The following is a 26,230-nucleotide window of genomic DNA, read 5'->3' on the forward strand; positions in this document are numbered from 1 at the left end:
AACCATTATATAAGTTGAATGTTAACATGTTGACTGAGATATGATAGTCGTTTGAGATTTAATGTATTTAATGTTCAAGTTCGAGTTTGAGTTTGAGGCTTCAATCGAGTTAAGTTTAAGATTTTTTTCATTTCGAGCCTTTTCGAACTGCTCACGAGCTTCAGTTCAGGATTTCGAGTTCGAGTCGAGTTTGAAAATTTTAAGCTCGCGAGTTTTCGAGTTGAGTCGAGCTCTATTTCAGAGTTTTCGAGTCGAGCTATCGTTGACGCCCCTAACCCCGCCCATTTGCCATATCTAGTTCTCCTACGATGATAGCCTCTTTGTTGTTACCAACAATCATGTGTCTCGCGTGACTAAAGGCGGCATCAGGGTAAGTAGTTGAGCTGCAAATTCTGGTAAATCAGAAAGACGGATCCATACAACAACGGAGGCGGGATAAGACTGTGAAGACGCATCCAAGCCAATTCGATGCACCAAGAGTTTCAACCCTGTGGTTTTAGTCGTACTAGTTTCCATTAAATTGTAAAATTTGTAAGCCCTTTCAGGCCCAGTGACAGATGACGTGAGGGTAGATAAGTATCAATCCTTATATCAATCTCATATAAAAAATTTATATTATTAATATATACATCTACTTTTAAAAGTATTTTTAGATCCATAAGGGTAGAAATTAAATAACAGACAACTCATTCACTACCCCAGTCGTAATATCTTCATATGAGAAATGATAAGTCGATATCATCTTCGTCTAGTGGTGGAACCATATAGTATTAAGGATAAACATGTGTTTACCGAATCTTCTATGATTATTTGTTTATTTTACTAATGGTGACTGCTCTGAAATATTATTTGTCTATCCCATTAAAAAAAATTGTGTTATTAACGTATGGATGCTCACCCTAAAAATTATATTTAAATAAAAAAAATTATTTGTGTTTATTCCATTTAAAAATATACAAAAATTATAAACATTTATTTATTCAAGTAAAAAAAAATCCCATTCAAGCAAGTGGACGGGATTATTTAGTAGAAGCGGTGGTCAGGTCAGAGTGGCCCAGGCCTTTAAATTAGCCATATCCATCCCTATAAATGCCCCTAAAAATGGGCCCGGTATCTGACATGTTATTAACCCTTGTTCAGTTATTAAACTATTATTGATTTTTTATTTTAATCTTTGAAATAATTTTAATTAATTAAAATTAAATTAATAATTCAATTTTGGACAAAGTATATAAATAGTCCCTTTATTTTATAGGATAACATTTTATTGAGTCTCTTAATTATTAAAAGTTACAAATTGGTCCCCTAACTATAGAAAATTACTTTGTTGAGTCCCTCAATTATTAAAAGTTACAAAATGATCACCCGACTATTAATTATGTTCTAAACTCGTCATTTTCCGTTAAAATTTTGACGGCAATCTAAGTTGTACGTTAACTTACTGACTGATATATGATAAAATATGGTCTAACAATCTCAAATGATTATCATATCTCAGTCGACATATTAATGTCCAACTCAGACGACTGTTAAATTTTTAACGGAAAATGATAAGTTTGAAATATAATAAATAGTCAAGTGACCATCAACGAAGGTTGGCCTGAGTGGAAGGGGCTTTGGTCGCTTAAGCAAGTGGTCCCTGGTTCGAACCCTTGTAGATGTAGCAAACTTTCTTGGGAGAGGTCCCCAACTTCGTGCCCGACAGTACCTCAAGGGATTAGTCTCAGGCAAAGCTTGGGGATACCTTTGGATATATCCAAAAAAAAAATAGTCCAGTGACCATATTGTAACTTTTAATAGTCGAGAAACTCAACAAAGTAACTCCCTACTGTCAAAGAATCGCTTTGTAACTTTTATTAGTCAAGAAGCCCGATAAAGCATTATCATATAACCGGAGAACCATTGTGTATTTTACCCTTTAATTTTCAAGATTTTTTATTGGATGATCTAACGAGAATCAGACGACAATTTGCTGCTTCATGTTTGCTCTCGACTCGTAGAGTGGTCCCCCAAGCAGCCTTTGGAAACCACGCAATTCTCCTAAACAATTAAATATCATTTCCTCAGCCGCTTGGTTTCTTGTATAATACACACGTGTGATAACAAACGATAAACAAAGCAAAACAGATCAAAGAAATAGCAACGAAAGGTAAAGGCAAATTAAGGTTTCCATGGAAGGGGAAGCTGGTTCGTACGGGGAAATGAAGCCGAACGTCGTCGTTAAACAAAGTAATGGCGATGTTGTAGGTGATAATGATGTTGGGAATCTGGGATCCGTTGAAACCCCTGATTTTCTTTCCGAGAAAAAATTCCCAACCTGGTTAGGGTTTTTCTTAATCATGTGCAATTTAATGCTTAATTAAGTACCCTAGTCTGTTTTGTTGAGGATAATTATTCGACAGTGATCTGCCTTTTTCCTGTTGGGCTATTTTATGAGTGCTGCATATAGAACATAGTATTAGTACTGTTAGTTTTTGTTGAGTTTTTTTTAGGGCTTCTAATTCTCGTTATGTTCTTTGAGTTAGCATTTTCCAGTGCACATGAAGATGTTCGATTCTTTATTTATTCAACAGATATTTATAGCAACAAACTTAAACAAAAGAAAATGGAGCAATCGATCAATTGTCGTTGTTATAAAGATCGCATGACAATGTCTCTAACTGTACAATTTACACCAGGGCACAGAACTGGTTTGCACAAAGTCATAGATTGGTGAAAATTAAATGTTTTTGAAGTGCTTGTACTTGTATATTGTGTTCCTATGACAAGCTTCCATTGTGTTATCACTTATCAATTTTTTTTGGTGAATAAGTTCTGTAGCAATGCCGGCATCTGGACTAAATACCGCAAGCCCAGCTACATCCCAACTCACCATCTTCTATGATGGAATTATTTGTGTGTTTGATGCAATTCCATCGGAAAAGGTTGATTTTTTTTTACTTGAAGATGCTACTAAGTTTTAACTGGAGGTATCATTCCAAAATTCACCATTGATTCATGTCCATCAGGTGCGGGAGATTATGCTTATTGCTGCAACAGCTGCTGCTGGTGCTGCTAAATCTGCTGACGTGAAGAATGTCGCAATTGATTGTGCCACCACTTCACCTGTTCTTACGAGGTCTCCTTCACTTCAGAGTACTGCAACAGCAACTGCTTTGGCTTCACCACAGGCACAAGTGTATTCTATTAACAGGCCCACCTTCTACAAACTGCAAGCTGGTAACTCGACTAACTTATATAGAAGATGGATGAATTTCAAATGCAAATATTCTATGATTAATCGTTTCAGTGCATGTTAGCTAAAATAGCCTGATGTTTTTGTAAATATCTATTGGATCAGAATTACCAATTGCAAGGAGACACTCCCTTCAGCGATTTTTGGAGAAGCGGCGGGACAGGTACCCCTTTCATCCTGAAACCATTTTCATGTTTAGAGTTATGATCCTAAGCATTCATGACACGCTTTATAAATGTAGTAAAATGATGTTATATGAGCGTTGTTACTTATTGATGTGATATACTTTGGATAAAAACCAACTATTAACTATCTCGAATTTGTGCCAGCCAAGCTTGGGGATTGGGGAATATAGTTGAGGTGGCAACTGTTTCATTTTGCTTGTTTCTTTTTGCAGGCTGGTGAACAGGAACCCATATCCTAATCCATCAACACCAAAATCATTTGACGACACCAAAGCTAACCCCGGTGTTGCAGCTTCACCGGAATCAGGTTGCTTTGGTAAATCACCTGTTCCTCAAGAAGAATTCCAACCAAAAGCTCCAGCCCATGCTGTCTAAGCAAAACATATGTCATGTTGTAGCTGTGTTATCTTATTGAAATGCAAAGTGCACTAGAATAATGACCTTGATAAGCCTTTGGAATTGATGTGTATTGCGAGTGTACGACTCAAAATAGGTCTCGTGCTAGGTCTTGCTATTATTTTCTATTGCCTCTAGGGGACAATTGTGATGTCCATAAAACCCGGTTACCCTGTCTCTAATATGTCTCACAATTGACAAACTAAGCTATCTAGGGTATGGTATGCATGTAAAGTTGACTTGGTTGTTCTCTTCGTATGTGATAATGTGAAGACTCATCATTTGTGTGATCTTGATGGAACTGTTGACGTTGCATTGTTTTGCAATTAGCATCATGTAAGTCTACAGAGCTTAGAATATTTCCGTTTATACGCATCAACCAGGCCTGAACATTCTCGTTTATGGTATGAAAAATGGACTACATTGAAAAACCCACGGTAATGGTTGAGAAGTGCGGGTCCGGTAGAGATCAGGGCCTCTCCGTCAGGGAAAAAGGAAATCGTAATAAACGGCATTCTTGTCCTTACAGTTTGGAATGATGGTTTTATTATTTTTTAATTTTTGACAAAAGGCACGGGAAATTCTTGTATTTTAGAAAAATTCAATGTAAATTTCGTAATTTTTTTACTGTAATCTTTTAATTAAAAATAATAATGTGATTCTTTGATTAATGTTTTTATGTCATTGGCTAACTATTAAGTCTTTTGCCATTCGTCATTATGATGTTTTAAATTAATTATAAGTGTATTCAAAAAGCACTTTTAGGATTATTTTTCTTCTCTTTCAACAATTGTTCATATAACTTGAAATTGATTATTTATGTATTTACCAACAGTTACAAGTAGTGTTTACTTCGTAATGAATTTAAGGAAGCATCTACGTTAGTTGGAATTAACGTAGTCGTTCATCAATGACAAAAAAGTTAGTCAAATGATATTAGGTTTTTTTTAGTTTGAATGCAGAAAATATTATTAATTTTTTAAAAAATATATATATAGGACTTCGTGTACCATTTTGTTTTTAAATTTTTTTCGTTTTTGGTTTTTGGGGTTTAATAGGAATCGGGCTATTGCTTATCGGACATTTTGACTTTCAATAAACATCAGACATTAATCTGACTGAGACCAATGCCAAAAGGATAGAAAAAAGAGGTGAAAATATTCCTCAACGAGGAAGAAAACAAAGGAAAGAGAATTATACCCAACCAGAAAGAAAAAAAGAAACTCTGTTTATCTCTTTCTTTCTTTCGGTTGCTTTTGCTTTATTGTACTAAACAGGTCAGCAACCCAACAGAGCCTCCTTTGACGTCGGGGTGCCCTTCTTTTCTCTTCTTTTCTTTTCCGCGACCAGGAGGGGCTGCGTGTGATTTCACTTTCTTTTTTGGTTAAAGTGCATCAAACAACAAACAAAATCCTTGAGCTTTGAACTTTTGTTTTAGTTCACGGACGGCCCGACCCAGAATCCAAGGCACCCTAACCCTTCTCTCTCTCTCTCTCGTCTTGTAGACTACTCTTCCCTGTAGGAGATAAATATTTCCCGACCATTCAATTTTTTAAAAAAATATTTTTAGATCTAACAACCCTTTAAAAGATAGAAGATTTATCCGTAAAAGTGCATCCCTGGAAATAGCTTTACCCGGTTTTGGATTTCTTGGAAAACGCATCCCCTAGAATGTGTATTACCCATTTTTTTTTATTAATTGATTTTTATTATTTTTATTTAATTATATATAGATAATTAAAAACGTATGTACATGTACATCAACTTATATGAACGATTTCTTAATATTTAAAAATCAAAAAATATATATATATATATTCATATTTTTATTGTATTTTTAATTGCAAATAATAATATAAACTAAATAAATTTATAATTAAATAATAAAATAAAAATTATTGAATACAAAAATTAATTAAACAAAAATAATAAAAAATTATTGAATAAAAAAATTAATTAATAAAAAAATAAAAAGGGGAAAAGTGCGTTTCAAGAGTACACCTTTCAAGAATATAAAACCGGGTACAGCTTTCCGGTATTCGTCTTCAAAGAGAAATCTAATAATTATATTCTCTCTTCTAAAGATATTTTCACCGAGCGCGCCTTCTTCTCTCTCTTTGTTTTGCTTTGGCTTTTTCTTTTTATTCTCCCTCCGCTCGTGTGTAATGCGAGCCTGTGACTTATATTATTAAATATTTATAAAACCCCATATTAGTTGAATAAAAATAATTGAAATATAAAAATTTGATAAAAAGATTGGATATGTGAGACATCGTACCATGTCTTGTTCTGTCCTACATGGTTACGTGGTCGTCAATGTATCCTTGACGAGGTTCGAGTCTTGATAGATCTGAATTATATTGAACCTCAATATCATATAAACAAATGAGGTATTTTAAAATACCTTTTTTTAAAACATAATGAGGTCAAAGTCGGAAATTTAAGCTTTTACACGGTCATAAAGTGGATTATAGACATCTCGATAAAAATCGTAAGAGATTAATTAACGGAAACTGAAACTGAAACAGTTGGAACGAATTATTTAACATCGACGAAGATTTAATTGAGAAATCAATTATTGAATAAACAAGGAAAATCAAGTTAACGTCATCGGATTATTAGTCTACACTGAACTAGTGATGGGTATTGGTTCCGAATCCGAAGGGTTCCGACCCGATCGGATCAGAGTTTTTTTTAAATCGGGTTCAGGTCGGGTCGGATTTTTAAAGGTGATGTTTGGATTATGTCGAATTCGGGTTTAGGGTAAAAATATCTAATTCGATCCGAACAAATATGTTAGGATTTTCGGAAGCTCGAATCGACAACCGAAACGGTTTGCAAAGAGGGATCAAAACGGTTTTGTGTTTAGGGAGTAAGGAGATTGGAAGATAGAGAATTGCACAATGATTTATAGTGGTTCGATTTTCTCAACCAAAGTCTACGTCCACTACCTTAGCTCCTCACTAAGGATTTTCTAACAAATTCACTAATTTGTTCTTTCTTTTGAGGATAAAGAGTAACCTTACAAACTCTCTAGTTTTTTCGGGTTAAATTATAACCTTTCCCTAGCTTTTACACGGACTAAGCTATAACCTTTCCCCTTTACAAAAGGATAATAAATGTAAACAAGAAAACCTCTCTAAGGTAGGTATTTACAAGAATTAAGCTCACAAGAACAAAATATTTACAAGAGAAAGATTAAATAAAAATGAAAAACTATTCTCTTGTATTTGATTGCTTTGATAGTTGTTCTCTTGCTTTTTCAAGTGTCCTTAGGTTGTATTTATAGCTTGGAATGTGTTTGAAGTCGTATATAGCCGTTGGGGATGTTTTGGAGCCGTTTGGAGATGAGAAACAATTAATAAAATAGCTTGGAGCGTTGGGGGAATCGGTACCCCCTAATGGGGAATCGGTTCCCTAAGTGCAATATGTTTTTGACCGTTAGACAGGGGGAATCGGTACCCCCTGGGGGGAATCTGTACCCCGTGGACAATCTGAATTTTTCTTGGCTTTGAAATGGTTCAAAATACTTTGTAAAATTGTTTTAAAATTAGTTTAAGTATAAAACACAATTTTACACTTTAGTAAGGATTAAAATGAACTTCGAAAGACTTGGAGTAATATTTTGATATTCGAATAATTACATCGAGTATACTTAGAAAATCTTTTGTAAAATCTAAAAATTCATTTAACTTAGTTTGTTATATCGAAACATCAAAATGTTTTCAACAATCTCCCCCTTTTTAATATAACAAAACATTTGAGTAATTTTAAGATTTTGAAATCAAGTTTGAAATTACTCCCCCTTACTTTAACACTTCTCCCCTTTAACACCTTAACACTTCTCCCCCTTTTTGTTAAATCAAAAAGACTCTAATCTTTGAAGTTCAAAATAACTTTTGAGAGTAAATAGTAAATTTGACATTTTAAAAATCATTTGAAAAAATCAAAGTTCCCCTCAATAAATGCATTCCAAATAAAATTATGCTTTTAGGATTTTGACACTTAAACAAAATTGAATTTCAACAAAGAATAACAAACATATTAGTAGCACATGAAATTCAATACTTCCAAGTCTAAAATACTTTATGCAATATCAATTATTGAAACTAAGTGCATATGCATAAAGTTTTCCAAAAATATTAAGCATTTGAAAATTTTGATATCAATTGTTAGAGATATATCATTTTCATTTAAACCACATGCATAAACATTTAAATTTAGGTCAAAAATTTTAAAAATTTATAAAATCAAAACATTTGAAAAATTGATATCAATTGCTTTAAAACCAATTTTGACCAAAATTCCTTATTATGAACTAAAAATTCTAAAAAAATCATTAAAACTTTAAAATGTTCATCATAAAACCTTTTTAACATACATGAGATTAAAACAATAATGTATAATTATTTAAAAACAAAACTCTTGCATGCTTAAAATCAAATGAGCAACCAAATAACTAAAATTAAAAACATTAAACTTAGAGGTTACTCATTCCTTTTCATGTGTGGCTAGAGCATCTTGAATATCATCATTTTCATCACAATTGCTTCCACACACCTACAAGAGACATTCATTTCGATTTTGGTATACAAATTGCTTTGGATCCTTGGACGTTAGTTTCAATGCCCCTTGTTCCTTTAGGAATCCACACTTGTCTAATTTTAAAACGTTTTCCTTTCTTCAAAGGACAAGTATGTTCCTTACGACCATGATAATGACAATGTGAACATATTGTCATTATTGAACTAAATGAATTATTTAAAATGATTTCTTTTTCTTTTGTTAAGCATTCAAGCTTAACTTTTAAATCAAAATTTTCTTTTTCAAAACTTTCAATTTTTATTTTTGAAAGCTCTAAATCCTTTTTCAAAATTTCATTTTGGCTTTCAAAATCTATTTTTGTTTTCAAAAGAAAATCATTTTCGATTTTAAATTTTGAAATCATTTTCTTATATTTGGAGTTCATAGCCTCAAACTCCGAATATAACCTATTAAAGGCATCTTGTAACTCATCAAACGTATATGAATTAAATTCATTTGAGTTAGAAGATACCTCGAGTTCTTCACAAGCCATTAGAGACACCACCTTTGTTGGTTCTTCTTTCTTGTTTCCATGGATTTCCTCGAGCTTATTCAAAAGCTCCTTGGCACTTGAACATGAAGAAACCCCTTTATAGATTTCATGACCAAATGCACAAAATAGCATGTGCATGGCCTTAACATTAAGTTGAGTTTTCTTCCGTTCTTTGTCACTCCTCTTCTTCTCCTTCTTCTTTGGAGAAGAGTAGCCGTTCTCGATTATCTCCCATGCATCAAGATCATTGGATTGGATGAATACCTTCATTAATTTCTTCCAATAATGATGGTTGTCTCCATTGAAGTATGGAGGTTTGTCGGTTGGTAGGGAGTCTTCCATGTGGAACGAGCCGGAGGTGGAAGCCATATTCTCGGTTGTGTCGGGAATTGGTAGATCTTCTTCGAGGATCGTCTCAAGGTGGTTAAACCTTCTTAACGAGTTAGGCTCTGATGCCAATTGTTAGAATTTTCGGAAGCTCGAATTGACAATCGGAATGGTTTGCAAAGAGGGGTCAGAACGGTTTTGTGTTTAAGGAGTAAGGAGATTGAAAGATAGAGAATTGCACAGCGATTTATAGTGGTTCGACTTTCTCAACCAAAGTCTACGTCCACTACCTTAGCTCATCACCAAGGATTTTCCAACAAATTCACTAATTTGTTCTTTCTTTTGAGGATAAAGAGTAACCTTACAAACTCCCTAGTTTTTTCTGGGCTAAACTAGAACTTTTCCCTAGCTTTTACATGGGCTAAGCTAGAACCTTTCCCCTTTACAAAATGATAAGAAATGTAAACAAGAAAACCTCTCTAAGGTAGGTGTTTACAAGAATTAAGCTCACAAGAACAAAATATTTACAAGAGAAAGATGAAATAATAATAAAAAACTCTTCTCTTGTATTTGATTGCTTGGATAGTTGTTCTCTTGCTTCTTCAAGTGTCCTTAGGTTGTATTTATAGGTTGGAATGTGTTTGAAGTCGTATATAGTCGTTGGGGATGTTTTGGAGCCGTTTGGAGATGAGAAACAATTAATAAAACAGCTTGGAGCGTGGGGGGAATCGGTTCCCTAAGTGCAATATGTTTGTGACTGTTAGACAGGGGGAATCGGTACCCCCTGGGGGGAATCTGTACCCGCTGGACAATCTGATTTTTTCTTGGCTTTAAAATGGTTCGAAATACTTTGTAAAATTGTTTTAAAAATAGTTTAAGTATAAAACACAATTTTACACTTTAGTAAGGATTAAAATGAACTTTGAAAGACTTGGAGTAATATTTTGATATTCGAATAATTACATCGAATATACTTAGAAAATCTTTTGTAAAATCTTAAAATTCATTTAAATTAATTTGTTATATCAAAACATCAAAATGTTTTTAACAAAATATAATTTTATCTTATATTTATGAATAATTATAATAATACCCTTATATATATATATATATTAATTAAATCATTATTTTTATTATTGAATAAAAATAATATTTATTATTATTTTGTGTCGGGTCATATCAAATTTGGATTTTATCTCAAAAAAGCAGATCGGTTCAGATCAGGTAGATAGTATATATTTTTCAGGTCGGAACGGGTTGGCCGAAACCCGACCCAAATCCGACCTATGCCCATCCCTAACTATAACCCATTCAAAACTAAAAGATCAAATAAGCTTGAGTCCTTCACATACACCTCAAAGTTTTGTACGCTTATTTTATTGTTATAAGCATAGAGAAGACTATCATAATTAATAAAATTCAAATCACCTACTTCTTGAAGAGCCCATAAGAATGGCTTCCGTTCTTGAGCCATCAAAGCTTGTAAGTTTCTCTCCCTTTTTTCTTGTGGGCTAATTAATGGATTTTCAAAGCAAAATGGATTGAAGCAAAATAAAATTTCAATAACGATGGTGGCAAATTTTCCCAGATGATTGTTTGTTTGATGAGAAAATTTGAAGAAACTTAGAAGAATTCTACTTCTGATTAGTTTATAAAAAAACTTGTTGGGACTTGGAATAATCATATCTTCTGCCAAATCAGGCTTCCTATCTTCAATGTTTTTCTTAAGAATATTGGTTAATTCATGTTTGCATTTCGCTTCAAACTAGTAGAAATATTAGGACTTCATTTGCTTTTGATTAATTGAGAAAGTTGTTATTATCGATTTACAGGGGAGTTGGGTTGGAGGAGGGTGTGGTGTTGATGGAAAAAAGGACAATTTTGGTATTTTATTTATTTTATTTTATTAATTGATTTTTATTTATTTAGATAAAAGAAAATAAAATTTAAGAGGTGACGTGATATATTCTTATCGGCCCATAAAATTTTTTAATGGTGTTAACGATTTGAGACAAATAGAATAACAATTTAAAGTTAAAGGGATAAAATATCTCAAAAAATACTTTAAGAGGTAAATCGGTACAAATTGTATAATTTAAAGAGCAATCATTCATTTAAGCTTTATATATATATATATATTATGAAACTAAATGCGTTAAAAGTAGATAAGAAGTAAAATATGTGAAACATCTTACCATCTCGTCTTGTCCTCAATGGTTAGGTGGTTGTCGTTTTAGCCTTGACAAGGTTCGAGACTTGGTAGCTGTGAACTAAACTGAACCTCATAAGTACATAAACAAAAGAGGTATTTTAAAATACCTTTTTATCTAACGCATAAATTATAAGTAGAGAGAAAACTGTCATTTTGATCTCGAAATAAACCACCAGTTGAACTAAAATTTGTCTTCAGATACCTTTTTCTTTCGTTTATGAGAATTCATGCAAAAATAATTGAGGAAAAAGAGATGGAATTTTTAATTTCATTTTCTATAATTACAATTAATAATAAAATATATTTTTTAAAATTATTATAATTTATTAAATTATTTTTTAAAATGATCAAATTTAAATATATAAATGGGTATTCATCTTCAACATATGAATTCTATGTTGTTTATGAGTAACTTGAGTTCATTAAGGAATTCAAATACTAATTCCGTAATTCGTACTTGAATTAAAATCAAAACGAAATTAGTTCATGAATTAAATTTAATATTCGAGTTTAAATACATAAATTCATAATAAAATAAAATAAATAATGTTAAATATTTCCATATATATATATATATATAATTTAATTGATCAACCTTTAATTATAACTGAATCTATACATCAGCATATATTTTTTTAAAAAAGAAGCAATTAATTTATTCAAAATAAAAAAATATTTTAAATTACAATAAATATTTAAAATCACAATCGTAAATTAAGCACATAATTAAGAAAATTTACTATAATTATTGAAACAAAACTAGCAACTTAAGATTACATATGGAACATACAAGAAAAAATTAAATCTAACAAAAAAAACTCAAACAAAGATTGATATAAACAAATCTAATAGAATCGACAAACAAACCACAAAAATATACCAAACTATTGAGAGATCATCGCCAAACCGCAAATCATACTCCAACGATGTGAAAAGTTATCCACAAACGCAAATCAGATATCCAAACCTAATCTATAGACCCAAAGAAGAGAAGATCACAAGATATCAAATAAGTGCTTTATTGATTAATCGTGACGATGTCAAATCAATCCTATAAAAAAGAAATGAAAATACAGCAAAAAAAAAAATTAAAAAACATGCTATAAAGACAAATGAAAACGTACATGCAAACTTATTGAAAATAAAAAAAATAAAAGAAAATAAAGATAAGATAAGATATAAAAAAGAAAAAAACAATAACAAATAGCTATGATCGATAACTAACATTAAAATTATTGCGACTAAAATAAAAGAAAACTAAGTTTTTTTCAGAGAAAACTATTGTATACTATTAGTTACATCAGCATAGATCTTAATTGATTTTATTAAGTCGACTAAAAATAAAATCACGTGTAACACAAAATGCATAGTTTTAAGCGAAAAAATTATTTTGACAAAATGACAGTTTTTTATATATAAATATTACATGAATTCGAGATAATATATATTTATTTAAAGACTCTCAGTTACTTGATATTGAATATTTGTACTCTTAACATATACGGTACTTGAACCCGTGACCTCAAAAGATAACAATATATTTCTTAAGTATTAACCATTAAAGTCGTTTGATTAAAAATTATAAGATTTTAAAGTTGAATTATAAAGTTTAAATAACTCGTAATTTATTTAAATCATTAATTTTATTTAAATAATTTAAATTATATATTTCATATCCGAATAAGTAAATTTATTTCTCACGAAGAAACGAATATGTATTTTTTATATAAATTTAAACTTACATTGTTGCTTTAAAGTTAAGATTTATCACTTATTCGTATACACCATCCTACCATTTGATTTAAATAACATAAGGGTGTTCATCGGTCGATTAAGGTAATCGACTGAATCGAACTTTCAAAATTTCAGTAATCGATTTTTTTCTCGTTTTAACAGTTAACCGAGTTAATTTTTTTTAATAATTAACTTAACCAAATAAAATTTGATTAATCGATCGGTTAACCTAAATTTTAAATAATATATATTAAATAATTAATATTTCAGCTAATTGGGTTAAAACTGAAATTTAAACACTCCTAAAACTATTAATATATAAATAATATATTAAATATTTAAAATTTTGGTTAATTAATCGATTTCGATTAACCGATAACAAATTTTTGAAAAAAATCATTAACCGATTTTTTTATTCGATCGATTTAATCGGTTAACCAAAATTTTGAACACCCCTATCAAATATTCAATCATTTAGGGTATTTTTGTTTGTCGTAAAATGAATTACGGAATTGATTTTCCCTGAAATCCCGTGTTGTTTCATGTAATTCGTTTTTCGGAAAATGTTTTCCCGTGTTTGTTTCAAGTAATTCGTTTTCCGGAGAATGTTTTCCAGTGTTTGGTTGGAGGAAAATTGGTTGGTCAACGTAATTCATTTTCCTGGTTAACAGAATTTCCTTTGTGTTTTCTGGAAAATGACTTATGGTCTGATTTTCTGTAAGTCATTTTCTGAACTTTTCACTTCAAAGAATAAATGTTCAAAATAATTTTATTTTATGAATTTAATATTAATAAAATATTTTAATATCATTTTCATCAAAATATTAATTATTAAAATATTTAAAATATATTAATATTAATATATATATAATTATAATAATATATAATAAATAATCAATTATATATAATATAAGATATTATATTTTAATAAATATATAATAATTTTTTATATATTTAATAATGAATATATTATTTATATATTTAATATTAATCTAATAATCTATTAATATTTTAATAAAGATATTTAAAATATACTAATTAATATTTTTAAAATATAATATAACACTTTTACTTTAATAAATAATTAATATAATTTATAATATTTTTATTTCACTAAAATATACCAATATTAATATTTTTTATTAATAAAATTATAAAAATAATATTTAATAATAAATAAATATTTTTAATATTTTTAAAATAATAATATTAAGTTTTATGATAAAAAAAATATTGTTTATTGTATTTAATATTTGTAATAAATAATTTTAAAAAAACTCATCAATTATTGAAAAAAAGTTTAATAAATAATATCTTCCAAATATCATAAAACATTTTTCAGATGTTTTTCAGAAAAATATAATTCATTTTACGGAAAACATTTTCTAAAAAATATTTTTTAAAAAATATAATTTATTTCCAGAATTCAAATTTCAATAATTCATTTTTTTAAATTCAAATTTCACTAATTAATTTTTTAATAATTCAAATTCTAATAATTTATTTTACTCTATTAACTCCATTGTCAACGCTTACGAAAAGAGGAGACCCGTGAAGTTTATTGCCTCCCCTTCTTCCTTCTCTAAAGCCCGTTTACTTTCCTATCTTTTGTTTTGTTTTGTTCTTGGGACTGTTTCAGTTTTCAACTTTGTCCCTTTGCATAATCCCCCAAAGCCCCCACTAAGCTTCTCCTTCAGCTTCATATCATCAGGTACGTTTGATTTTCCTTTTTATATTTTTACCTTTCTGTCCTCGTCGTCTTCCCATTTCAACCTCGTTTGGTTTTTTTTTATCAAGCTCTAAGGTAAAAAATAGAATTAGTCTCTTTGCAGAATGCAAATCGATGGTATTGAACTCAAATTTTACACCTTTCAATAGTATATTACTCTATGCCATCCCGTGATTGTGGCTCTTTTTGTAACTCTCCTTTGAGAATTTACTATCTGCATTCATTGAAGTGAAAATTGGGTGGAGCTGATTCGTGTTCTTGTTGGACCCTCTTTTGTCCTAACTTCTAACCAAGATGTTATGATGCTGTCACTTCTTTAATAGTAGTACTATTCTTTGCACTTCTTTACCCTACTTTTTTCCCCGAGAAACTATTTGGTGTTAATATGATGGAGAGGTTAAGAAAAGGAGAGCCTCTTAGTGCTTTCTAGTCATGTGTGGACCTTTAATGCTTATTGTTAGTTAGGCTGTCATTTTTCCCCTAATCTTTTATTGAAGTGATATTCAAGCCTTATTTGCCTTGCTTCTTATATTCTCTACGATGCGGATAAATTTTGAAAAAAGAATCTGTGTTTTGATTCATCTGTTTAATGGTATAAATGATCATTGATAGTGGTCTCTTATTAATATGTTGTTGTCCTCTGTTTACCATTGCAGGTTATTTTCTGAAATAGTCGGCCAATGGAGAAGGCTGTTGGCTGCATTTCAGGGACATCTAGGAAGAGAAAGTTGCCTCAAGAAGGCAATGATATGTTGAACTTCTCCTTGGATGAGCTCACTGATGACCTACTCGAAAGGGTCCTTTCGTGGTTACCAACCTCGAAGTACTTTCACCTTGGTTCAGTGTGCAAGAGATGGAAATCGGTTGCTGCTTCTGAAAGTTTTAAGCTGGCTTGCTCTAGGATTCCTTCAAGGGAACCTTTGTTTTTCATGGTGGATCCCAATCTTGATCGATCTGTTGTCTTCGACTCTGCTGAAAGAAGTTGGAAAAAACTAAATCATAGGCCCCTCCCCTCGAATAACTGTAACTGTGATTCCATCCCGGTTGCAGCAGCTGGTGGGCTTGTTTGTTTCCGCAATATGTCCGGTGATTACTTTGTATGCAATCCTGTTACAGGATTGTGTCGGGAACTCCCTCCAGTGAATCTGGACTCTCATGATCGCCCCCTTCATGGTATAGCAATGACTTCATATTCCAATTACCATGGCTACTACAAGTTGGTCTTAGTCTCTGGTGATCTTTCAAAGCTGTCGTTCAGAGTTTATAACTCTAGTGCTGATTGCTGGGAAGAAGAGATTTTGTTAAGGAGAAAAACCGATGATTGTAAGGAATTTAATTCAACAGATGACAACAACGATGCTGTGTACTTCCTTAGCAAAGCTGGAAACGTGGTGGCAACTAACATGCAGAGAAACCCATCCAAGCAATATTCATCAGTCATTACTTTTAAAGACGGTGAGGAGATTGTTTATTTCCTCAGCTCCACTGGAACAGTTGTAGCTTGCAATCTGACCCAGAAGCATTTCTCTGAATATCCCAGACTGTTGCCTGTCTCTTTCGAGTACTCCATCGATGTGGTGGAGTGTAAAGGAGAGATGTTGGTTGTTATGTTATCGGAATTCTTTGAAAGTGCAAGCCTTAGGGTGTGGAGATTCGATGAGAAAACAAAGACTTGGAATCAGATTGCAAGCATGCCTCCTGCAATGTCACACGAGTTCTATGGCAAAAAAGTCGACGTAAACTGTGTCGGGGCTGGTGACCAGATATTTATCTGCTTAAGCTCTGCTGAGCTGTGCAGTTACGTTCTTTGTGATATCGTGGCTAACGAATGGGTTGAACTTCCCAAGTGTTGTATGAATGGTGAAGCCATGGACTTCATGTCTGCTTTCTCATTCGAGCCAAGGATTGAAGCTTCTGTATGAACACTTGTTGTGGAATCTGCAATGTTTTCAAGGATTTGATAATGCAGTCTGTAGTTCCTTTTGCTTTGCTTAATTTATTTGTAATTGTATTCGTTTAGAGCATTGATTTTTTTCTCCCCTCTTATTTGAATTGTTTAAGCAAATCAGCCCCTTTGCTGAACGTATTAATTAATGAGATAATGTTATTAGCCTTTTGGTTTCCATATACAGAATTCTCTTCTTCCCAATTTTATTGGTTTCTTGATGACACGATATTGACCCTTTTGTGCTGCAACGTCACCACCATAAGTTCCTCTGGTTTCTACCGACGTTCAGACCACGTTTTCGTCGCTGTTTATATCAACGTTTGATTAAAACGAACCCGAATCTCGTGTTGGCAGCGTATAAACATCTAAATTATGTTCGCATTGGGAGCTAGAGATAGGCATTGGTGTTCTTTTTTTTTATGCTAGTGGGCCAGGAAGCATGCTGAAAAGCATGGGCATGTCTGAAGGTCCAGCGCTTGTTTGCAAAGACTGGGTATGATCACGATGTTCCTCGCATTGTCTTCACGTTTCTGCATGATTACTCCCAAGACCATCTCTCTGTCTGTTTCCCTAATCCCATGTATTATTCTACTTTCTTACCTGTTATGGTGAACCGAATAAAATCTAAGTCATTGATTGCAGATTCAAATAAATATTATTGCAGTGGATTGCGTTGAAGATCGACGGCAAAAAAGTTAGAACCAGGATAGAGTGACCATAACCCGTTATTAGTATACTGTTTAGTTCAGCATAAAACATAATTAAGATATTTTTTTATAATCGTTGACACAAAAAATTAACCATCTAGATTACATAAAGATAAAAAAAGTTTAAAGCCTAACCAAAAAGCTCAAACAAAATATAGATACGAACAAATCTGACTGAATCGGCAAACAAATCGACAAACTGTAATAATATTTTAGGGTTTGCTTGTTGATTCAATTAGATTTGTTCGTATATATATTTTGCCGACAAACTGCATATCAAAGTCGAGCGATGTGAGAAAACTATCCACGAACTCAAATCGTGTATCTAAATCAATCCGATGGTCCAAAGCAGAGAAGATCAACATGATAACAAACAGACGTTATCTTGATCAGTCGTGACGGTGTCAAATCTAATCTTAAGAAAAAATCAATGAAATTAGAAAAAAATCAATGAAAACAACGATCGAAAACATGCCAAAACGGTTGAGGAAAATCTGCTATAAAAGCATACTAAAATATGTCATAAAGATAATTACTAAAAAATAAACAAAAGAAAAGAAAAATATATAATATAGGAAAATAGATAATAAAAAGAATACTAGGGGTGGCGACCAACATTAAGGCCAAAGTCAAAGAAGAAAAGGGAGCAATCGGCTAAAAATTTGAGGGCCGAGAGAAAAAAGGTAGCTGATACAGTATTATTAATACCCTTAATATCCCTAAAATTAAAAGATAACATACAATTAAATACATTTCAATTTATTTTTCTTTAAATATTGTAATAATAATTATATCAATCAAATTAAGGCTCAATCGATCAATTATTACGGTTAATATGTTGATTAACAAGATTTATAGTACTAAATAGTTCTATATTATTGAGTTATGCTTTCAATATTATTATGACATGTCGACAAAAATATTGACCATTAGTTTATTGTTAGTTGACCCTTCAAAAGGACTTATTTGAGAGAAAGAAAAACTGAAACATTATAATTTCATAAAAGAAAAAAAGGGGTAAATTATACGCTTACTGAACTTTTCTCTCTCTTCTATTTCACTCACCGTACTTCTAATTTTTTCAATTTGCTCACTAAACTTTAGACATTAAACTTTTTTTTCACTAGACCGTTTACTCAGCAACGGAGTTCTCATGTGGCTTATTTTAATAATAAAACATGTCACATATGATTTATAATTAAAAAGATAAATTACACGTTTACTCACTGAACTTTACTCTCTCCTATCTTACTCACTATACTTTTATTTTTTTTCAATTAATATAGAAACGTCAAAACGCCGTTAGAAATTTAATTGTCGAGTGACCAAAAAAGTTCAATAACTAAAATTCAGTGAGAAAATTGAAAAAATTAAAAGTACGTTGAGTGAAACAGGAGAGAAGTAAAGTTCAGTGAGTAAATATGTAATTTATCCAAAAACAAGGGCTCAATCAATTTGATCATTTCAGGCCCAATTTTCAAGTATGGGCTTCTGAACCTTGAGAGCTAGGTGTCCTATAACTATTGATCCAATCTACTAGTATTTAAACTAACGTAAAACTACATGTTTATTACCCAATTATTATTGTTTTTGGTTTTAGTCACCCGATTATTCTTTTATTTTAAAATCATATTTTATATTATATTTCGATTTCATTTTTGTAGATTCTGCAATCAATGGATGTTGGTGGCTACATACTGTTTTGAGTTTAAGACACGAGGAAGACAGTGGGCAGCTATAAAGGATCTTGTAGGCACTAGATGGTTGAGATGGGTCATGGTACATGACATGCATGGCCATATATATGAAATAATTAAATGGTTTAATCACTGTGGCCCGATTTTCAGACTTTGCTTCTGATTCTTCATTAATTGGATAGCTCCATATTAGCAGTAATGACGGTTTTTTTTGTTCCAACGGGGCAGCCAAAAAAAATTATAAAATAGGACAAACAATTTTATTTTGAGATATACGGTATTTTTATAAAAAATATATTTTATTTAATTTTTTATCTTGATAATAAATTTTAATAAAAAATATATTTTATTAAAACACGTTATCTCAACGTGAAGAATTCTATAAATACTGTAAAATATATTATATATCTGTAAATAAACTTCTATTTATTTTACTTTTTTCAAATATATTATCCGTTTTTTATATTTGAAAAAAAAACAGTAATCACTGCCTTTTCGTACACAAACTGTAACCGCTCACAATCCAACCTAACCAAGAGGATTTGTTCGCTCAGAGTTGACACAATATCTAATAGGGTAAACTACACATTTAGTGCTTAAACTATTGGTTTTGATCCATCTTACTATCTAAATTTTTAATTTTTTTAAAAAAATATACTTAAAGTTTAGTTTTTATTTCAGTTTAATACTCCATTCAAAATTTAACGTTAAATTTTAAAAAATGCTTAAAGTTTTTTTTTGTAAAAGGTTACTTTGTATTATGGGATTAACAAAGTAAACAACCCAAGACCCTCATTAAAAAAACCGCTCTAATCTTACTTGGAGGAAAAAGAGTATACCTTAAAGAGCAAAGAATAGACCATTACACACAAACAGAAATGAGCAGCACAGCGTGGGACAAACCCCAGCGAAACCAGTATAGAAACAAGGCAAACATTAAAAACCAACCCCAAGCAAACCTGGGAGCAAGACCGGACAAATTGAAGCTCGAAATAGGACTACATACACCCGACAACCTCCTTATGTCCCACAAGCAGAACATCACGCGAGGACCTACATGTCAGAGCACCATCTCTGACAACATACTTGTTTTCCAAAACAATGTATTAAATTTAATAGTTTAAGTACTAAATGTGAGATAATAAAAATATGAAAACTACAAATTATCTATGATCTTAAAAATATTAAACAAAACTTATAGTTTGTGCACTAATACGTAGTTTTCCCTATATGATTATTTCACTAGATTTGCATCTCCTCCCCTTACTGCATCTCTTTATTTCACCTACAGTACATGGTAATTATTTTTCTTTTTTACTGGGTGAAACATGTTTCTTCATTCAAATTATTTACAGGTTTTAAATATAGATATGTATAAAATTCCTTTCAAATTACACGACAAAAATTGAATCCCAAAAGCAAAGGTTAGGAGGCAAAGCCAAAACAAATATACGGAAAAAGCCAGCAGCGCATTCAGGGGATCTGGTGCCTTGACCCCCAAAAAGGTACAATTTCTTTTCAGACCCTTCAACAGTTATAAAATTATAATTTAGGGTAATGCTAAAATTATACTGTAATCCTATAAAAAAAAAGTAAACAATTTAATTCTAATCTTCTAAACAATTTAATTACGTAATGAAAATTGGGTCACTTTCATTAATATTTGTAGGGAAAATTTTGCATGTTTTATCTCATCCAACTTCTCCTCCACAAATAAAGAATCAATTATTAAAGGTTTATGCCATTTTAATTTTAAAAAAAGTAATTTTTAATTTAATAATTCCATTAGTTAATTTAAATCTTAAATGTAATATTTATTGGTCATTGATAATGTACACATACACGAAATTGTTCGAACTTAGGTCTTTTAAGAAAAATAACATTTTTGTTGACCATTAAGATCATTCAACAAAAGCCTATATTACTTATTTTGATTAACTAACACATTACGAGAGTAGAGGGGTCAAACTATATTAAAATTGAAGTGTAAAGACAAGTCCCTGATCTAAATAAGCCAAGGGACCAAAACTAGAATTTGACCTTTATAGAGTAGCCAGAAAGCAGCATTTTTTTTAACTTGTTTCCGTTTCAGTCCCTATATGCTTTGTTTGTTCAAATGACAGAGAGGAACACCATGATTAATAATGGAAAAACCAGGCAAAATGCCTTTGAAGAAAACAGCTCCCTTTCATCGAAGTCACCACCAGCATTCGATTTAATGATTACATACATAATAATGTATCTCAAAAACTCAAACCATTGCCGCCATTTGCACTTAAGGTAGGGGGCCCTCAACAATGGTGGAGCCCTGCAGTCTTAGCTTGCTCGTGAATTCAGTGAAATCATAAGCCCATTTTGTGGAAAATGGAAAAAAAGGATCAAACTTTGAATGGTTAGCACTTAGCACCATAGCCTTTCATATACAAGTTAACCTACACGAAAAGTCCTCGTTTCGTGTTCAATCTCTTCATTCTCATTCAGGATTCCTTCTTTACCTCTCTATATTCTTTTGACTCGCTTATTTCTAGCTTTCTTTCCATGCTTAAAACATGGGTGGTCTTAACAAGGTGGAGGTGATAGACAGCAAAGGTTGTTCAAGTTTGTTTGTTGGTTTCTCATCTTCAGTGCCATCATACACACGTTTCCAACCTTTTGAACCTATGTCCCCTGCCCCTACATCTCTTGGTTCTGAACCTTTAACGGTTCGATCCCCCGGTCCGTTTTCTGGTCTGGTTATTTGCGTCACTGGCTTATCTAAAGGTTGGTTATTTCTGGTTTGATTGTTTTGGGCTACTTCTTACAGTGTACTGCTGTCTGAGTTCGATAAAAACTCGTATGATTTCGAGTCTGGGTACTTTGAATTTTGAATGAACTCATCATGTTTTGCCATTACATGTCGATTTTTCTCTTTTGCATGCAGAAGCAAGGAGACAAGTCATGGAGGCAACGGAGAGATTAGGTGGTCAATACAGTACTTGTTTACATCCTCAATGCACCCATTTGGTGGTCCAGATATCCTTTCTCGTATTGTTTGCTTTTATATCACTTAGATTTTAGCTTAATGTGAGACTTGGCTGGCTTGGGATAAAGTGAAAACAGATGGATATTATGTGTACTGTGATGATAATAAGGTTTCCTATTGTCTTGTCTTTGTATTGTCTCTGCTGCTGCAAGTGCAACTGTTATGGCGAGCCTTAATATTAGTTACAGCGTTAGTGGACGCAAGTTTGAGCACGCTCTAAAACATGGATCAAGAAACGGTCTATTACTTGTTAAACTTGGATGGTTCGTGGATAGTGTCAAGAGGAATGGTTAGTTTTGTTGCAGTGTGATGAAGGATTTGCTCTTTTCATTTTGTTAGAACTTGAGAGTTTGTTTAGTATGAAAATTCGAACTCAATTATCTTATTGCTGCCATTGCTCCCTCCTCTTTTGGATCCGATCCGAAACAAGAATACCTCATATTACCTGTTGTTTCTTGCCTTGTTAGTGGGATCAGAAATAAGTAGAGGCATTTCGCGGGCTAATCTGTTTCCTGTTTGTTAATAAAATTTGTATTTTCCTACACTCATGCAGTAAGGTTAAGTGAATCGTTCTACAGCATGAAGGGTATCGGAGAACATGTTACAACTGCAGACGAGTTGAATCTGCTTGCTGAGTCTACTACTCCCGAAAGTTCATGTCTTGATGAAGCCAATAAAACAAGCATGAGAGAAAAACAACATGCACAATTTTCCAGAAGAGTCCCTAATAGAAGTATGAACTCAGCGTTTTCTGGTCATACCATGTACATCGACTCTGATATTTCAGTTGAACTTCGGAATAAGGTAACATTCAGTTTGCTGCCTGAAATCAGTGTTTAGAATCGTTGCATCGTCAGGATGGTATAAGTCATGAACCTAGGTCATTAGATTAGTGTGTCGGTCGCTATATCACTGCAAGATATGTACACAACTCACAGTTTTAGTTACGCTCGATCAATTCGTTGAGACATTTAGCATGTTGATAGGTCCTTGAGGAAGCTTCAAAAAAAGGGGCCACAGTGATAGATCTATGGTTTGTTGGTTGTGGTGCAACTTATGTAGTGTGTGAAGGACATTCTATCCATCGATATATCGGCCACTCGAACAACATTGTTACGGTGAGCACTTCTGCGTTGCATTATGGAAACAGGGTTTCTTTATGCATGATCATACTGTTCTTGGTTGAGCAGTATGCATAGCACTTGTAAAAACAACCAATCTTCGTTATGATTCAACTGTTTTGATGTTTAATGTTTCAGCCACTGTGGGTCCTGAAAACAGCCAAGGATAGGAATTTGCAGAGACTTGTCCACATGTCTGCTGGTTTAGCCAGGCAGATCGGGACAGTGCTCGAAAATGCTCGGAACGCCATTGTAGGAGAGGTACTATCTTATTCTTACCACAAGGGTACTTGAATTCATTGAGAAATATATTTCACATTGTTTTCCTTCCACCAATACTTAGACAGTTTTGATTGTGTTGCAATATGTTGATGTCAAGTTTCACCTCTCTTCTAATAGGAAAGTAATGTGGCCAATTCAATGCAATCTACTCGGAGCATTAGAAGGAATGCGACTCATGAAGAGAGGAAACAGATTGTGCATTTAGCTGAAACCGGAGTTAGAAATCCCCGCAGTCGCCGTAAGCAGGCAAGTGGTTTTGATCATGTTTGGTATGTCCTATCGTTTCTTGCTAATGTGTAGTCTTGTATTTCTTATAACATCTGTTTTCTTTCAGACTTGTCAAGGACCAAACAATCATATTAGCCGAACCAATCTTCTGGAACCGGTTTGCTGGTCGATATCTGAGCCAACTTCAACTGCTTCTCTTTTCACTGACTCTTTGTGCGGTGAAGACGTTAGTGAGCATCAATCTGTGTTTTTTGATGCAAATGGTGATGGAAAGGATTCCGAGGCCTCCTTTACGAACTTAACCAGGTCACTTACGGAAAGGTGATGGATCACACTATTGATATACTAGTGATTTGTCCCAGAGTTTGTGGGTTCCTTCCTACTCAGGTTTTGACTTAATGACTCATGCAGTGAGAAGAATAAGTTGATATTCAAAAACCAATTTCTCACCATACTGTTTCCAGTCGATCGATTTTCTGAGATGGGGCCTTCATCACGGACATATTTCAGCGATAAGGGCTTTACATGTCTGCAGATTTTGGATTATATATATGCCTTCTATCAGGTATGACTTGGATATGTTTATTGTCCACAGATTATTTGTGTTAATTAGGCTATGTAAATGCAGCTACAATGTTGTTTCGTTTCTGTTTCTTTTGTAGGAGGACATGTCGGTTCATGAAATAGAGGCTGCCATTCACACAAACTCGAAGTATGCCGACCGGCTTCGATCAGCATACTCTAGCAGTGAGACGGTGTTCAAACGAATCAATTTCTTAGGAAGTCGTAAAAGCTTTGAAATGTTGAAGCGTGTTAGTGGAGATAATAACAGTAATACATACGAGCTCTTCATCAGAGCTTAAACATGTCATTGCTTTCATCATATATACCAATGCTGAAGATGGACTTGTATATTTCATGTGGTGAATGAATCAGGGCGGCGGTTTCTAAATTGCAGATCACCTTCCTTCCTTCATGAACACTGTAAAAGAATGAAGATGGTAAACTGCTGGATAATACAACATTCTCTATATCTCGAAATAGAAAGATGGTAGGTCTCAATGATGAGATTCCCCTGCAGTTCAGGCTCATAAAGCTTAATGCGTACTTGCTTTTTGTCAGCCATTGCATGCTCTCCTCTGCATGCCGAATCACCGTACAGAACTGAAGGGGATCCTGATGTCTCTCAGCATGTTGGCCAGTTTCACCAGGACCAGTGTTAAAAAGTTAATGAGGGCAGAAACACTGAAAGGTCATGGCAGTTCAGTAACGGAAGCCTCAAGTTAACAGAAACATTGATAAGAAAATTAACAATGATCTTTTTTAGCTAGCAAACTCCTTTTTTTTTCAAAGAGAAACTTCATTTAAATAAAGAGATTGGTCTGGGAATGAAGATGGACAAAATGCCGCATCAAGAGAGACGGGAGAGAAATAACCCGTGCACACACGCCCGACATAGTGTCCCGGACCACTTTTTTCTTAGCCCAAAACAAGGCAAACCATGCATGAAGCACCATGACTACTCTTAGGCACGGTCAACGTCTCTCACGTCCATTTATCCGTCGGCTACCTCCGTTCTCTATCATGGCTCGGCCTTATGAGGCCATGCGCGTCACAAAGTTCAATGGATTGCCACACGTGGTCTGGTGGCTCCACCATCCCGCTCGATTCATTCGAACATAAGCCCACCAGACTGGACACGCCACCAGGGGTAGACTATCCCAGTGCTCCACAATGTGGTAGTCAAGGCACAATGAGCCCAGGCCGTGACACAAAATACGCACACCAAAATCCAAAATTGGTCATACCGACAACAAAAGCCCCTGTGACAGCTTTGTAAAACTCGGAGAACAGAGACGATAATCATGTCGGGGCAGAAGCATGATGCTAAACTTCAAAAGCCCGCAAACAAGGGAAGGAATCGAGCCAAAATAAATAAACCCGCACCAGTGTCTTTTAACAATGGATGATATAAAATGGTTAGAATCCGTATCCTTGTCATCCTCTTGTTTGAGATTGATATGTTTCATTGGCTAAGAAATTGCCTTCCCTGTATTATTGGGTTCCATTAGCTTGGTTTTGTGTGCTTCTCAAGTGATGTTTCCCTCGAATTTAATGACAAACTATTCTAGCATGCAAACACACTCAATAAGATGCCCAAGGGGATGTCAACGCCATCTCTTTACAAAAATGCCTAACCTAAAAATGAAATAATTATATCGAAATTGGCACCCGAAATTATGTGGCAGCATGGTCAAACTAAATTAAATCTATAACCATCCTGAATCCACCCCCTAATAAAAATCTCCCTAATTAAGTGCCCAGACCAG

General features: G+C 33.1%; 3 protein-coding genes across 4 annotated transcripts; all 3 read left to right on the top strand.

Moving 5' to 3' along the window:
* Positions 1 to 2,140: 2,140 nt before the first annotated feature.
* Positions 2,141 to 11,352, top strand: LOC120132175 (protein TIFY 3B-like). 2 transcript variants are annotated; one of them, XM_039148994.1, is made up of 7 exons: positions 2,141 to 2,320; positions 2,813 to 2,924; positions 3,009 to 3,219; positions 3,341 to 3,398; positions 3,633 to 3,806; positions 10,809 to 10,814; positions 11,340 to 11,352. In XM_039148994.1, the coding sequence occupies exons 1-5, from the start codon at positions 2,172 to 2,174 to the stop codon at positions 3,793 to 3,795; spliced, it is 693 nt and encodes a 230-aa protein (XP_039004925.1). In that variant the 5' UTR covers positions 2,141 to 2,171; the 3' UTR covers positions 3,796 to 3,806; positions 10,809 to 10,814; positions 11,340 to 11,352. The 2 variants fall into 2 exon arrangements, with proteins under 2 accessions (XP_039004925.1, XP_039004924.1); XM_039148993.1 differs by lacking the exons at positions 10,809 to 10,814; positions 11,340 to 11,352 and having other exon boundaries at positions 3,633 to 4,050.
* Positions 11,353 to 14,693: 3,341 nt separating this feature from the next.
* Positions 14,694 to 16,988, top strand: LOC120132003 (F-box only protein 13-like). Its single transcript, XM_039148855.1, has 2 exons — positions 14,694 to 14,877; positions 15,552 to 16,988. Exon 2 carries the CDS (start codon positions 15,576 to 15,578, stop codon positions 16,815 to 16,817), a length of 1,242 nt encoding a protein of 413 aa, XP_039004786.1. The 5' UTR covers positions 14,694 to 14,877; positions 15,552 to 15,575; the 3' UTR covers positions 16,818 to 16,988.
* Positions 16,989 to 18,526: 1,538 nt separating this feature from the next.
* On the top strand, positions 18,527 to 24,796 carry LOC120132238. The gene is made up of 12 exons (XM_039149049.1): positions 18,527 to 18,532; positions 20,116 to 20,122; positions 21,794 to 22,007; positions 22,168 to 22,259; positions 22,456 to 22,558; positions 22,823 to 23,073; positions 23,256 to 23,387; positions 23,529 to 23,651; positions 23,790 to 23,918; positions 24,007 to 24,221; positions 24,312 to 24,465; positions 24,563 to 24,796. The coding sequence occupies exons 3-12, from the start codon at positions 21,797 to 21,799 to the stop codon at positions 24,761 to 24,763; spliced, it is 1,611 nt and encodes a 536-aa protein (XP_039004980.1). The 5' UTR covers positions 18,527 to 18,532; positions 20,116 to 20,122; positions 21,794 to 21,796; the 3' UTR covers positions 24,764 to 24,796.
* The last annotated feature ends 1,434 nt before the right edge of the window (positions 24,797 to 26,230 follow it).

This window comes from Hibiscus syriacus, unplaced genomic scaffold (genome assembly GCF_006381635.1).
Source record: "Hibiscus syriacus cultivar Baekdansim isolate YM2019G1 unplaced genomic scaffold, ASM638163v2 tig00110557_pilon, whole genome shotgun sequence".
NCBI lineage: Eukaryota > Viridiplantae > Streptophyta > Magnoliopsida > Malvales > Malvaceae > Hibiscus > Hibiscus syriacus.